Raw genomic sequence first — 13,661 nt, forward strand, 5'->3', positions numbered from 1 at the left:
AAGAAGATTATCCTGAATTGTCCAGGCGGGCCCAGTGCAATGAAAGGTGGACAAGAGAAGGAGAAGAAAGAATCAGGGAAGGAGATGCGATGATGGAAGCAGAGGGCAGAATAATCCAACGTGAAGACGCGGCCACCATCACTGATTTTGAAGATGGACAGTGGAGCCACTTGGCAAGGAATGAGAGCGGCCTCTAGAAGCTGGAAAAGGCAAGGAAATGATTTTTCCCTTAGAGCCTCCTAAAGCCCAATGAGACTGTGTTAAAAACTTCTGTCCTACGTAATTACGAGTTAATAAATTCATTCTTTAAAGTCACAGAATTTGTGGTAATTTTTAGGGCAGTCATAGAAAACTAATACAGCCATGATGATGAAGTACTGAAATATGGGGTACTGTTTTAGAGTTAAGCGGTGATGGTGAATTAGATAACTCCAACTCTAAGCAGCGTGGGAATGGATCTCTGGAAAGCTCACGTGACTGTGTCTGTGAGGAGGAATAGTGGACTATAAGGGCAGATGGCACTGGAGAAAGAGGCAATGTAGTATAGTGATTAAAAGAAAGAGGCTTTGAAGCTCATGTTTCTGGGTTTGAATCACTGCCCCAATCATTTACTAGCTGTGAAACGTGTAAACTTAAAAATCTTACGACTCAGTTTCCTTCTTTAAAATGAGATTAAAAGTAGTACCTAATACAGAATTATTTTGAAGATTAAGCAGTTTAATATATATGAAGCTTTTAAAAGAACTTTAAGCACACCTTAATAGTTTATTACATTTTGTGCAGCATTATGATTATTATTTCTGGTCCAGTTTTCAGCTTGGTAACTCTGGGTTCCTAAGATTCAGTATTATCAGTCATCGTCTGAGACCTAGTCCTCTAAGTAACTGGGCTGGCTATTCTGTCGGTGGTTTCCTGGATCAGATCATTAGGCCATGGCTGTGACAGTGGTAGTAAAAGGTATAGAACAGTCAGTAGTGAACAAAATAAAGAAAACAGGGGCCCGAAGAGCAGGAGGAAAAAGAAAGTGAAGCTTCTGGCAAACACCAGCTGCTTTGTAAATCTGCTAAGGTCCAGCCTGGTTATGAATATAAATGAATTCTCCACCCTAGATCCAGCAATAAGAGGTCAGAGAAATAGGCTTTTCGTCTGGACTTCCTTAGAATATTGACATCTCAGGAAGTACTCCTCTTCCTTCGTTCCTACTTTTATTCTTTGAGAATCTCGGTGAAATATAGATATATATATAAAGTCACACTTTAAAACATGAGATGTTTGAAGCTGAACAAACGTAACACTCTCAAAAAAAGTGAGTAGAGCATAAAAAATATATATTCATATTCTCTGTTTAGGTTTCTATAATATAATCATATAGTGATCATATCTACATTTTAAAAAATGTAATCTCTTCTTGGCAACGAGACACGGAAGTGAGGGGACTTGAGAGTTTAAAATTAGAAGTAGGCATAAGAGATTTTCTCTACATGCTATCTGCATTCAATCTACTTTCCACGTGTATTCAGAATTCACCTTTGCTAATTACTTCCTAATGTATACAATCTCAAATTTAAAAAAGTGTGTTTTTTTCTAATTTAGAGAATAGAAATTATATTTTATGCGATAAACAATAAGAGAATATCTGACAAGTATTTTGTTTTACCTGTTTTGCTTGACTTGTCAAACTTAAGAAATCAGAGATCTTTTCAAAGAAATAAGTCAAATTAGCTTCAAATCTCTTCACAAAAGCAATCATAGTATGAGTTAGCAAGTGTAACAAATTCCATTTAATCCTTAAAAATCTAATTAATTAAAAGTTGAACGAGAGCTAATGTAGGTCTCTTTGACTGAATTCACCATAAAATCCATGGGTGACATTACTTGGTTGTATTTTGCTTGTACTTGAAATGGGCACTATAGTTCTCAAGGGGCATAATCATGTTGACTGCAAGAATCATCTTGGCAGGCATAAATATAACTTTCATGTTCGCTTAAATAAAGCTTTACCATATTCTGTGCAAGAAAAAAACATAGTTTGTAAATGCCTTTTATTTAAAATGTTATTCTTTGGTAATGAGACAATAGGAAATTCTGAAGTGATTTAATGAAGGCTGACGGCACAGAGAAATGGAATTGAGTGTATGGCCCAGCAAGTATATATGGTCGAGTTGTATACTTCAAAAAGTGACTGAATGAGCGTAATATTGGAAGCTTTTAGTAAGACTTCAGGAGTTTGAATTGCAACATACTTCTTTCAAAAGAGAAAAAGTTTACTATGGGTCAGTGTGGTATATCAATTAAGAGAATTGATACAAGTCTGTAATATTGAGGATGGAAGGAAAAAATGAGTTAGTGGGAAGAGTGTCAATGTTTGACTAAAGTATAGTGGATTTTTATTATTAGCGAAAAGACCATTGAAAGATTCTGAAAGTACGAATATAAAATACCTTTACATTCTAAATGGATAAGAGAGGAGAAGGATACGGACAAAATGACTTGTCCATATGCACCTATCTCAACAATACCATCCTAGTCCAAGCCACCATAGCTCTTGCCTGGACTACCAAATAATAGTCTACTAATTGGTCTCTGTTTTCACTCTTACCTGTGATAATCTATTTCTCGACAACAGCCAGAGTGATCTTTTTAAATACATAAATTAGGTCATGTCACTCCCTTGCTTAAAAATCTTCAGAGGCTTCTATTCCAATAAAATCTAACTAACTTCAGTGGTTTAAAAAGTTCTGGGTGACCTGGCCCCCATCCATCTCACTGTCCTTCTCACTCATTATTTCCTAACTACCTCAGCTTTCCTTCTGTTCCTCAAACATAAAATAGCTCGTCTTCCTTACAGCTATTTTCTCCTCTTATGCTCATTTCCTGCTTCTCCTTGACATTCAGTCTCAGCTTAAATATCAATCCTTTGAGAGGTCTTCTCTCATCACTGAGTCTCTATCAAAGCACCCTATTTTAACTTTGTAAAGTCCTGATCTCAGTAGGATATTTTTACTTAATTGTTTATTAACTATCTGCTTCAACAGGAATGTTAGTACCATGACAGCAAGGACTGTGCTTAGCTCGTGCTGTTTCTACAGCCCACTGAATAGTAAGTACCTGGCCCATTGTAGTGCCAAATAAATGCTGTTGAATAAATGTAGTTTTTAGAATGGAATGGAGTTTTAGATAAAGACACCAAACTAAGGTGTATATGTAATAAAATTAGCAGGCTATAAAAGAAAGATTGTTGAATTCCCAAGACTCTCTGAGGACAAATCCCATACTCTTTTTACTTCCCCATATAGCATCTCCTTTTCATAAGTGTCACAAAAAATTGAAAGTCTCATGTTACATCCCATGTTTCTCGCTGTATATATTATAATCTGATAGTGAATGAGTTAAAATCACACTTTACCCACTGTCATTTTTCCAAGAACATTTGAACCTCATTTCAAATACACATTTGCAGACATCATAGTGTAGCAGTATCTAACAATATAAAATGTTTCTTCCAAAGGATAGCAAAATAAATTTATGTAACTTCTAAATATCTGCCATTGGCAGACGAAATACTTGGTAGAGTAAGAAGGAAAATAATTCTGCGCTACTTGTGTGATTATGAGAAATCCACCAAAGCAATTGCAGCTTCATATAGCTCATCTGAAAAAAGGGGTTTTAGTATACTTAACTTGAAGGATTTTTCTGAAGATTAAGAATAATATGTGAGAAGGGCCTAGCACACAGCGGGCATTTCGAAGATGGTGATTCTTACTCTTAATTGTTTTTTCTTGAATTTTCTTTAAAATATATAGCAAAACCTGATTTAGCATTCTTTGCCACAAAGTGGAATTTAGAAAAAGGCAGGTGCATGTTAGACACATTCTAAGTGAGAAATTCAAAATCTCAGAGCATGGACACTGACAGATGCATGTTAGACACATTCTAAGTGAGCAGCCAAAGAGAAATTCAAAATCTCAGAGCATGGACACTGACAGGTCTCTTCTTCATTCTTTTCAGTGAATACTGAAAATACAGCATTTCAGTATTCTAAAGGGGATCTTCTCAGAATTAGCACTGTATGATTGTTTAGTTTGTACACTATGCAAAGGCAACTGGCCAAGGAAGTGAGTGACAGCTGAAAGCCAGCCCCGACTCTTGTTATATAGCTATAAGCCTGAAGATGTGGGTTTGCACAAAGGCTGCATTTATCCAATTTTATAAAGATCTTCAGTAGTCTGTACATGGCCCTCTCAAAATACATTATTTTCTAAAATATCTTACATTTGTAAGGAATATGGCTGAATCACACAGGAAATAAGCAACTATCGTGTTTACATTTTCTGAGATTGTTGTTATTTATTTGTTTTATTTCTTTTTTACTTCTTTTATTCTTTGAATAGAAGAAGGCACTTCTCACCTATGACATGTGGTTTTGCTGTGTTTGTTGCTGCTGCTGTTGCTGCTGCTGAATTAGCAACTGCTGCTGCTGCCGACGCCGGGCCGTCCGTAGCTTTTCAAAGCGAGCCTCCATTTCTTCCAGGACTTTCGGTGTGTATCTAACCACCAGCTTGACGCTGTCCTTAGCAGCCTTGAGTAGTTCCACAGCTTTCTCATGGTGTTCTCCTTCCACGCTCTGAAAAGACAGTGACATTTCTTAAAAGGGACAGCTTCCATGTTCTTTTTCCTGAAAGACAAATCTGAAATTAGCATCATATTAAAATCTCAGACTGTGAAATTTCAAGAAAGTCTGGCAAATGGGATTTATTGCCATCATCATTATTTGTCACTTTTGCAGTTGCCCTGTAAGCAGGGTAGGCTGCACTACGGTACAGAATGGATTGAATAGGGCTTCGAGTTAGGAGAGTGAGAAATAACGCAGACCTGAAAAACAACGCTCACATTTAGAATGGAATTTCTAAATTTGATCTGGAAGAACAAATACACTATTTTGGAAAAATTTGAAAAAAAAATTTTTAAAAATAGTCATAAATGGTGATTTTCCTTATTAGATATTAAAATTTATTAACAATCTACAATAAGTAAATTAGTATCATATTGATATAGTAAGAGACAGAACAATACAGTGTCCAGAAGCAGATCCAATATATGTAAATTTTATTTATATAATAAGTATGGAATTTAGACCAAAGGAGAAAATAATTATTAACTAATGATGCTGGAACAAATAATAATAAAATGACACAAAATAACGTAGACTCCAACCTCCTAGTCAATGTTAAATATAACAAATTGATTAAAAATTTAAATGTAAAAATAAAACCATAAAACAACTAAAATACAACATAGGTGAACATTCATCATCTTGCAATGAAAAAGTAATTCTTAAGTAAAAATACTAAAGGAAAACAATCACAAAATCAGATTTAAAAATCATAAGTTTCTATTTTTCAGACACCATAAAAATAACCAGAAAACATATTTTCAATATATGACACTCAATTTGTTAATATTCTTCAAATGAAAAGCTCTTATAAGACAATAAATATCTAAGCAAAATGGGCAAGTGAATTTATGGGCAAATAATAATTTTAAAAATGTCCAATAAATCTATGAAAGAATGTTCAAGCTCCCTAGTAATCAAATAAATATAAATAAACGCAAAATATTTCATTTTTAATTTAAAAATGTTAAGTATGAATTTTTAAGTATAGTATATTGATAAGGATATAGGAAAATGGGACTCTTATACACTAATAATTACTTAACAGAAATTGGCACTATTTTTCTGGAGGGCACTACTATTATACATTGAACAAACTCTTTATAATAAATAGTTTGACTTTCAGAGAAATTTACAAAAGATGTAATAAAAGATGTACACATACTTATAAAATACTTATAATGCAACAGAAAGCAAAAAACAAATCAAGTCTTGACTTCTGAGTTTCAAAATAGTCATTTGAACACCATGGCATAGACAATAGTGGGGAAACTGTTTAAGAAAACACAAAGAGACTTCTCCCAAACCTTTTTTCTTTTTTTTTGTAAATTAGTTTCAAGTATTCAGTACATTGGTTAGACATCTATATAATTCGTAAAATGATCTGCCCAGTTGCTCCCTTCCTCCCTTGACCCTCCACCAAGCCAACGTATTAATGCTAACTGTATTCTCTATGCTGTGCTCCCCATCCCTGTGACCATCCATCAGCTACTAATTTGTACTTCTTTAACCCTTCACCCCATTCTCCCAGCCCCCAAACCCCTCTCCCCTCTTTCCGTCACCAAATTGTCCACTATATTTGTGAGTCTGTTTTTGATTAGTTTGTCTTTTTTGTTCCTTAGATACCACATATAAGTGAAATTATATAGTGTTTATCTTTCTCTATCTGACTTAAATACCTTCTAGGTCCATCCAAGCAATATCTTTTTCCGTCCCCTTCATTTTCATATATATGGGTGTTGTTTTCTTATTCTTTCATCCACTCTATCTTTTGATTGGAACACTTAATTCTTTTCCATCTAAAGTACTTATTGATAGGAATGTAGTTGTTACCATTCTTTATTCCTGTTTTTGATACATGTTTTTTCTTCTTAAAGAAGTCCCTCCAACATTTCTTGTAATACTGGCTTGGTGGTGATAAATTCCTTTAGGTTATTTTTATCTGGGAAGTTCTTTATCTGTCCTTCAATGCTAAATGATCTCTTTGCTGGATAAATTATTGTTGGTTGCAGATCCTGGGTCTTCGTCCTGTCGAATATTTTTTGCCAAGCCTTTTCGTCCTGCATAGCTTCTTTTGAGAAATCAGCTGCCAAGTAACTTTCCATTTTTCTCTTGCTGTTTTTAATATTCTTTGTATTTAACCTTTGTCATTTTAATTATGATGTGTCTTGGTGTGGGCCTCTTTGGATCCCTGATTTTTGGAATTCTCTGAGTTTCCTGGGGTTTTATGTCCATTTCCTTCACCAGGTTAGGGAATTTTCCATCATTATTTCTTCAAACAGCTGTTCAACATCTTGATTTTCTTCATTTATGCCAATCATATGGATATTTTGACCCTTAATAGTGTCCCATATTTGCCTTAAATTATTTTTATAGTCTTGGCATCTCATCTCTTGCCATCTGATTGAGTGTCCTTGGCTTTCCAGTCCTTTAGATGAGGCATTTGATCCTTTTCTTTATTTAATTTGTTTATTCCTTTCTTTATTCCATTTAATATACTTCTCATCTCAGATAACGTTTCTCCATTTCAGACTGGTTCCCTTTTATAATTTCTATTTCCATTTTTATGTTTTTTATCTTTGTTGGAGTTCTCTACACTTCCCAAAAGTACATTGAGCATCTTTATAACCAGTGTTTTGAACTCTGCATCTGTTACATTACTTGACTCCATTATACCTGGATCTCTGTTCTGTTCTCTCATATGGTTTCTGCTTTGTCTTCCCATTTTGGCTGCCTTTCTGTGTCTGTTTCTATGTACTAAGCAAAGCTCCTATGTCTCTCGGTCTTATTAATGTAGATTTGTGAAGTAGGTGTCCAGTGGCACAGTTCTGAGAGGGATTCAGCTGCAGGCCAAATTTAGCCCAAGCCTCTACCCCTCCAGGGCCACCTGTTAAGATTCAGCAAGCAATCCATAGATGTTGTGCTTATAGTTGCCTCAAAAGGCCAAACCAGAAACCGAGGCCAGCTGCCTCCTCCAGTGTGAGTCTAGGTGCTGCTCAGCAAGGAGCATGCTGAGGATACACCTGGATGTGGCTTGGGTGGGGCCCAAGTTGGAGGAGGCGGGGTTTCAGGGAATCCTCTGGGCAGAGCAACCTCTGTTATCCAGTATGGCTATGGTGGTGCAGTGTCCAGCACACTGGTAGTAGGGGATGGCTCAACAGGGAACAATGGATACCGATGGCACTTCTGTACTGAGCAAGTCTCGCCTATGCTCTTACTCCAACTATGTCTTCTTTTAAGTCCCTGGTGTCCCCTGAGTGCAGCTGAATAGGCACTGGTGCTCAGAGTGAGCAGGTCCATAACTGCGAAAACCCACTTGCAGACGTGGCCCCTTTAAAAAGGCATCTGCCGGTGCCGCAGCCCCCGTCTCGCTCAGTCGCTTGAGACCGGACAGCCCCATATCCTCGCCCCATCCTACCTTCTGCTGTTGCAGGGCGCTTTCTTGGATTTCTCCCTAGTTGTATGGCTTGTTCATCCCAGGCGATTTTTCCTTGTTGCTGCTCCTTGTTTCCATCACAACTTTGATTTGGTCGCCAGAGAGATGAACAGAGAGCCTCTATCATCCATCTATGCCACTTTTTTCCTCCAAATCCTCAAACCTTTTAATGATTCCCCCGGTTGGAAAGTTGTAATGACATTTTAGGTCCCTGAGAAAAGTTAGCAATCTTCTTCCCTCTCAGCTGATCCCCAGAACAGATGACATAACCCCTTTTTTATAGGAATGAAGTACAAAGGCCTTTTTAGTTTGCTTCCTAGATAAAACTCAGAGAAGAAGCGTCTGTGTGATATGACAAATAGGGATTGAGAAAGGCTTAATTAAACATTGCCAGAACAGCTAAGAGTGGCCCTGAAGTGGCAGACAAGGCCATCGCAAATTAGTTGAGATTACATTTTCACAACCCAAACAGAAGGGGACTAAAAACGGGTGTTACAAAACAAAATAATTTGCCTTTTAGGCACACTTCAGTTATATCTTTAGATTCACATAACTACTATTACGCAGATTTGAAGATTTAAGAGGTATGTTCCATTCTGTGCTCTGTTTCAGCAAGGTGGATATGGACTGAGAAAAAAAAAAAAAAGGTTTGAATTTAGCGATGAAGCAGACATCGGTGCCCTGTAAGAGTACTGCTTTAGTCATTTGACAAAATGACTAAATGACCGTGGTAAGCCCTGGAGACAACTTATATAACCACTCTTCACCAAGTCTGGGTTAAATAAAGAGCAAGGGGTTATAAATAGCTGTTGGGCAGAATGAATTTTTATCTGTGGCTGAAGCCTAGGAAAATAGGCTTGTTCATTGATTAATCCGTTCTTTTAATTATTCACTCAATCATTGACTTGGTCACTTAACAGATGTTTATTAAGCATTTATTTTACTAGTTATAGTCAACTAAATTCTTTGGAAGATCATAAAAGATGGGAGAAATGTTATATAATATAAACTCTACTTTCAGTGAGCTTGTAATTTCTTTGTAATTTGCCCCAAGATGAATTGTTAATGTATAGAATTCTCTCCTTTAAGAGAAAAACTGGATGATTGGTTGTCCATACTCTCTCTCATTTGTTTTTAAATATTAAAAGTTAGGTGTTTATATTTCAATAACAATGATTCATCGTTTTTGAGGCCAGATGATTAGTCTCCAGCTTCTTTTTGGCTTTTGTTCTATTTGCTTTCATTTAATAGGGTTGGAAATTCTAGGTCAGACCTTTAGAGGACCATTATCCCAATTTAGGCACTATGCCTACAATTTAGAGTTGCCACAGAAGGGATGTGGTACTAATACTGGTACCATCAAGCTTTCACCACAGTGAATAGCTGAGAAAATTTGCCTGGGTTACCTTCTTGTACGCCCAGCCCAGCTCTTCCTGTAAAGTCAGCAATTTATAAATAACAGACTCCATGGTCTTTGAATCCAAAATTTTTGCCTTGATGCTCTATCTCTGGTTTAGACGATGATTCAGACTCTTTCAGGTTCAGGAGAGTTAACAGGTCTCCTGGTTTGATCTACCTTTCACTTTGCCTTCCCCACCAGGGCACAGAACGATCACCTAAGAGTGTCATATTTTTTTCCTTTCTACACCTAAAAATGCTTTGTTACAATAACATAAATTATTATATGGTTAAACAGTATAATAGAAACTAAGAAGTAAGCCTTAGATTTGAAGAAATATAAGCATGTTTGTAGAATGTATTATTTCAAACACTCCTTAAATTTGTTTTTTAATTTTCAGAAAATTTTCTTAACTTTCGTCTCAAGGATTGTTTTGGGCAGCTCTTTTTCCACTGGCTTACCTACATTATGAATACTTTTGAGTGTGTATGTTTGTCTCCTTAACCGATTATTTATCTCTGGAGTGTTTTTGGTCCTTCAGTATAACTTTTTATTAAGAACAAGACAGTTTTCTCTCCTTTCTTTCCTTTTAAGGTAAGAACAAAAAAGCAGACTACCTTTTCAAGGAGTTCTTGTTCCATGCATAAGAAAAAGGCCAAACTATAAGGCTCAGGTGGGGTATCCATGCTGATGTACAAACATTTAACAGGTGCTATTCCTTTAACCCTGAAAGTTTATCATTTATTCCAACTTTTGACTTGGTCTATTTCTCTTAATGAAGGCAGGTATCATTTCAAGCTAAATATTTAAAAAATATTTTGAAATGTCCTAGTTTATTTGTAAACAGTTAAGATAAATATATATCTTAAGGCTAGACCTCAAATGGAAGAGATACCTGCCCTGGGAAGGAATTTTCTTATCTGTACACAATCAGTGCAGGATAGCCCATGCCCAGGTCTTTATGTAGGTCTTTCTCTGTGGGGATTATATGGAAATAATCCTCATCCCATTTGCTGATAAACTGTTTAAACACTTTGTTGGATAACCAAGAGTTGGCTATAACCTCTAAGTTATTATAGGCATATCTAAATCCATGTTTATGCATAGGCTCCTAAATGACATCAGTCATTCCTTTGGATTAAAGGCCAAATGATGTTATCAGGAATTAAATGTTATCAAAGGTATTGGATTATGATATCTTAGTGCAAATAAGTAGCTAAGAAATGCAGAACATTATACCTGTAAAGGCCCTTAGAAACAATCTCTTTTATCTCCTTCTATCCTAATATATGAGGAGACAAAGACCAAGAATGGCTATGACCTGGCCCATTTTATAAACCTGCTAGGTGCAAGGCTGGATTGGAACTCAACATTCTTGATGACTGCTCTTCCACAACTTCATTCTACTTTTCTAGGTTAACTAATTCAGAGCATAGAATGTTGGTTTTTAGGTGATGTGAAAGAATAGGAACTAATGACAAACACAAGATCTGTCAACTCCTACTTCTAAATGGTGTGAGTGAAGGAGCAGCATGAGGCTACGTGAAGGGCTATTAGTGGGTTATAATTATTAACTTCAAAAAGGTCAAATATAGCCAAAGACAGGCCTACTCCTGTCCCACAAAAGTAATGGTGATTGATCATTTTGTTTTTATGATAGTTTTGCTTTTAGCCCATTAAGGTGTTTTGACATTAAGTATGACTGTCTATACATATACATATGTGTGTACCTTAACATTTATTGAGCACTTATTGAGTGCAAGGCACTGCTAGCTGCTATGTGTTTGTTATATCTAATCCTCATAGCAGCTCTATAAGCAAAGTAATGGAGAGCTTAAAAAGCTTATTTTAGGTCCCCAGGTAGTAAGTGGAGCAGATGGAACTGAATTAAAATCTGTTTTTGCAGTCTAGGTTCTTACCTACTAATCCACAGGCTTAAACGATATAATAAAGAGAAAATAGTATCTTATGGGTGGCTTTCCCTATTCTATTTCCTTATTCTATTGTTGAGACCAGTCGTTCTTAAACCTGGATGTACTTAGCAATCAATTGGGGCACTTTTAAAACACAGAGACCTAGAATGTATTCCACACTTGTCATATCGAGATCCACAGCGATATGACCTAGAAATATGTGACTTTTTATAAAACTCCGATACAGCCATCCATCCATTAACTGATGTACTCTAGCTATAACTAACCGAAATAGTAAATGCCATTGTGTTTCTCTACTATGTTACTCCAGAAAAGAGGGCTGAGAAGGTGAGAAAATCTTATAATTTTACCTTGGTATATGTCTACAATCAGCATTTTTGGTCATTGAAAAAAAAAAATAACACTGATCAGGTATTTAATTAACAATGGAATATCTCTGCATAAGCTACGGGATACATTCAGGAAAAAACTTATGACTCTCTGACCCTTTTTCTCAAATATGTTAATTTCCTGTTCTAAATGTACTGCATTATCTTTTGCTGAAGAAAAGTGGCAAGTGTATAAAAAGTATCATGTTTATCCCTTGGAAAAATATGATAATGCCCTTCTATAGTACTTTGTTCCTGCCTAAATGTTAATATCTATTTCAGTGCACTGTAATTTATCAGTTTATAATCATTCTGCTGTCACTAGACTGTCCAAGGGCAGGATGAGTCTTATTCTGTGCTAAATAAATACTTGGTCAATGAATAAACCCTCTCCCTCTCTCTCTCCCCTTGATAATCTTGCTATAGGGCTTCATGTGCTTAAGGACAACAGTAACAACAAAATATAATTTACCTCTGCAGTATGTAGAAGTTTCCTTTACATTATTTAGGAAGCAAAAGTTTACTAAATAAATTAATACTGTCTTGAGTTTGTTGGTGCATGTTTAAAACTACTTAGGTAAATCAGCTGCTTCTAATCCCAGTCAAGTAATTTAGAAGCATCATTTCCATACATACAATTGATATGCAAATTACAAATGATCATTATTTATTCATGAAAAACTGTTTTTCTCAGTCCCTCCATAGTGTCACTTTGTTAAGGAAAGAAAGAGTATGCAGGAGATTCACTTGATAAAGCATGTAGAATGTGAGCAAACCTGAGAGAGGAACATTATCAAATAACCAAACACTATAAAAGAGCACAGTGTAACAGGGAAAAAAGTATATATAGTTACACATAACTTCATCTTGTGAGAGTAGTAGTAAATACAAAAAACTCTGACCATGAAAGTGAGGAGTGTAGAAAACCTAAAAGGAGCAAAAGCTTTAGAAAAAAATCAGTGCCAGAAATCACAAATCTAACATTTGGTTGAGATCAGCCCACCTTTCAGATCTGGAGACAACTGGAAACAAATGCTGCCACTACATCTCAGTTTTAACGCTTTACAGTAACTGCTCAACCCTTGATATTCTGGCACCAAAAGGAAGAAAAAAATTCTGATGGTTGTTAGGATGAAGATTAAACACACACACACACACACACACATGCGCATGCATGCTTACACAATAAACATACACACATACATATATACCCATGTGCACATATACATACACATACATATACACGTGTACATATATACACATACAAATATACACACAGACAAACACACGGACAAGCATCTTCAGGAGTACAACTGTGAGCACTACAGATTTTAAAAGAGAGCAAAGCTGCATGGGAAAATGAAATCTGTAAATCAATCTGTAAAATTTTTTTTGTGTGCTCCACCCAATTTTAAAAAAATTATTATTATTATTATTTTATTATTAGTATACAGTACATTGGTTAGACATTTATATAGTTTATAAAACGATCCCCCTAATTGCTTTTTCTCTCCTCTGGTTCTCCACCTAGCATTACTTTAATGCTAACTGCATTCCCTCTGCCGTGCTCTCCATCCTCATGACCATCTATCAACTACTAATTTGTACTTTTTTAACCCTTCACCCCGTTCTCCCAGTTCTCCAACACCCTCCCCTCTGGCCATCACCAGATGGTCCTTGATATTTATGTCTGTTTTTGATTAGTCTGTTCTTTTTGTTTCTTAGATTCCGCATGTAAGTGAAATCATATGATATTTATATTTCTGTCTGACTTATCTCACTCAGCATATAACCTCTAGGTCCATTCATTTCATTGAGAATGGTAGGATTTCATTTTTTTTAATGGCTGAGT

General features: G+C 36.0%; 1 protein-coding gene across 1 annotated transcript in view; it reads right to left on the minus strand.

The window, feature by feature from the left end:
- Positions 1-13,661, minus strand: part of LIN7A (lin-7 homolog A, crumbs cell polarity complex component) — a 117,732-nt gene that overhangs the window by 3,850 nt on the left and 100,221 nt on the right. The window contains exon 5 of the mRNA XM_006923788.2: positions 4,409-4,624. Coding sequence (XP_006923850.1) covers positions 4,409-4,624 — 216 coding nt within the window. The remainder of the gene's footprint in view (positions 1-4,408; positions 4,625-13,661) is intronic.

The sequence above is a fragment of the Pteropus alecto genome, unplaced genomic scaffold, assembly GCF_000325575.1.
Source record: "Pteropus alecto unplaced genomic scaffold, ASM32557v1 scaffold76, whole genome shotgun sequence".
Taxonomy (NCBI): Eukaryota; Metazoa; Chordata; class Mammalia; order Chiroptera; family Pteropodidae; genus Pteropus; species Pteropus alecto.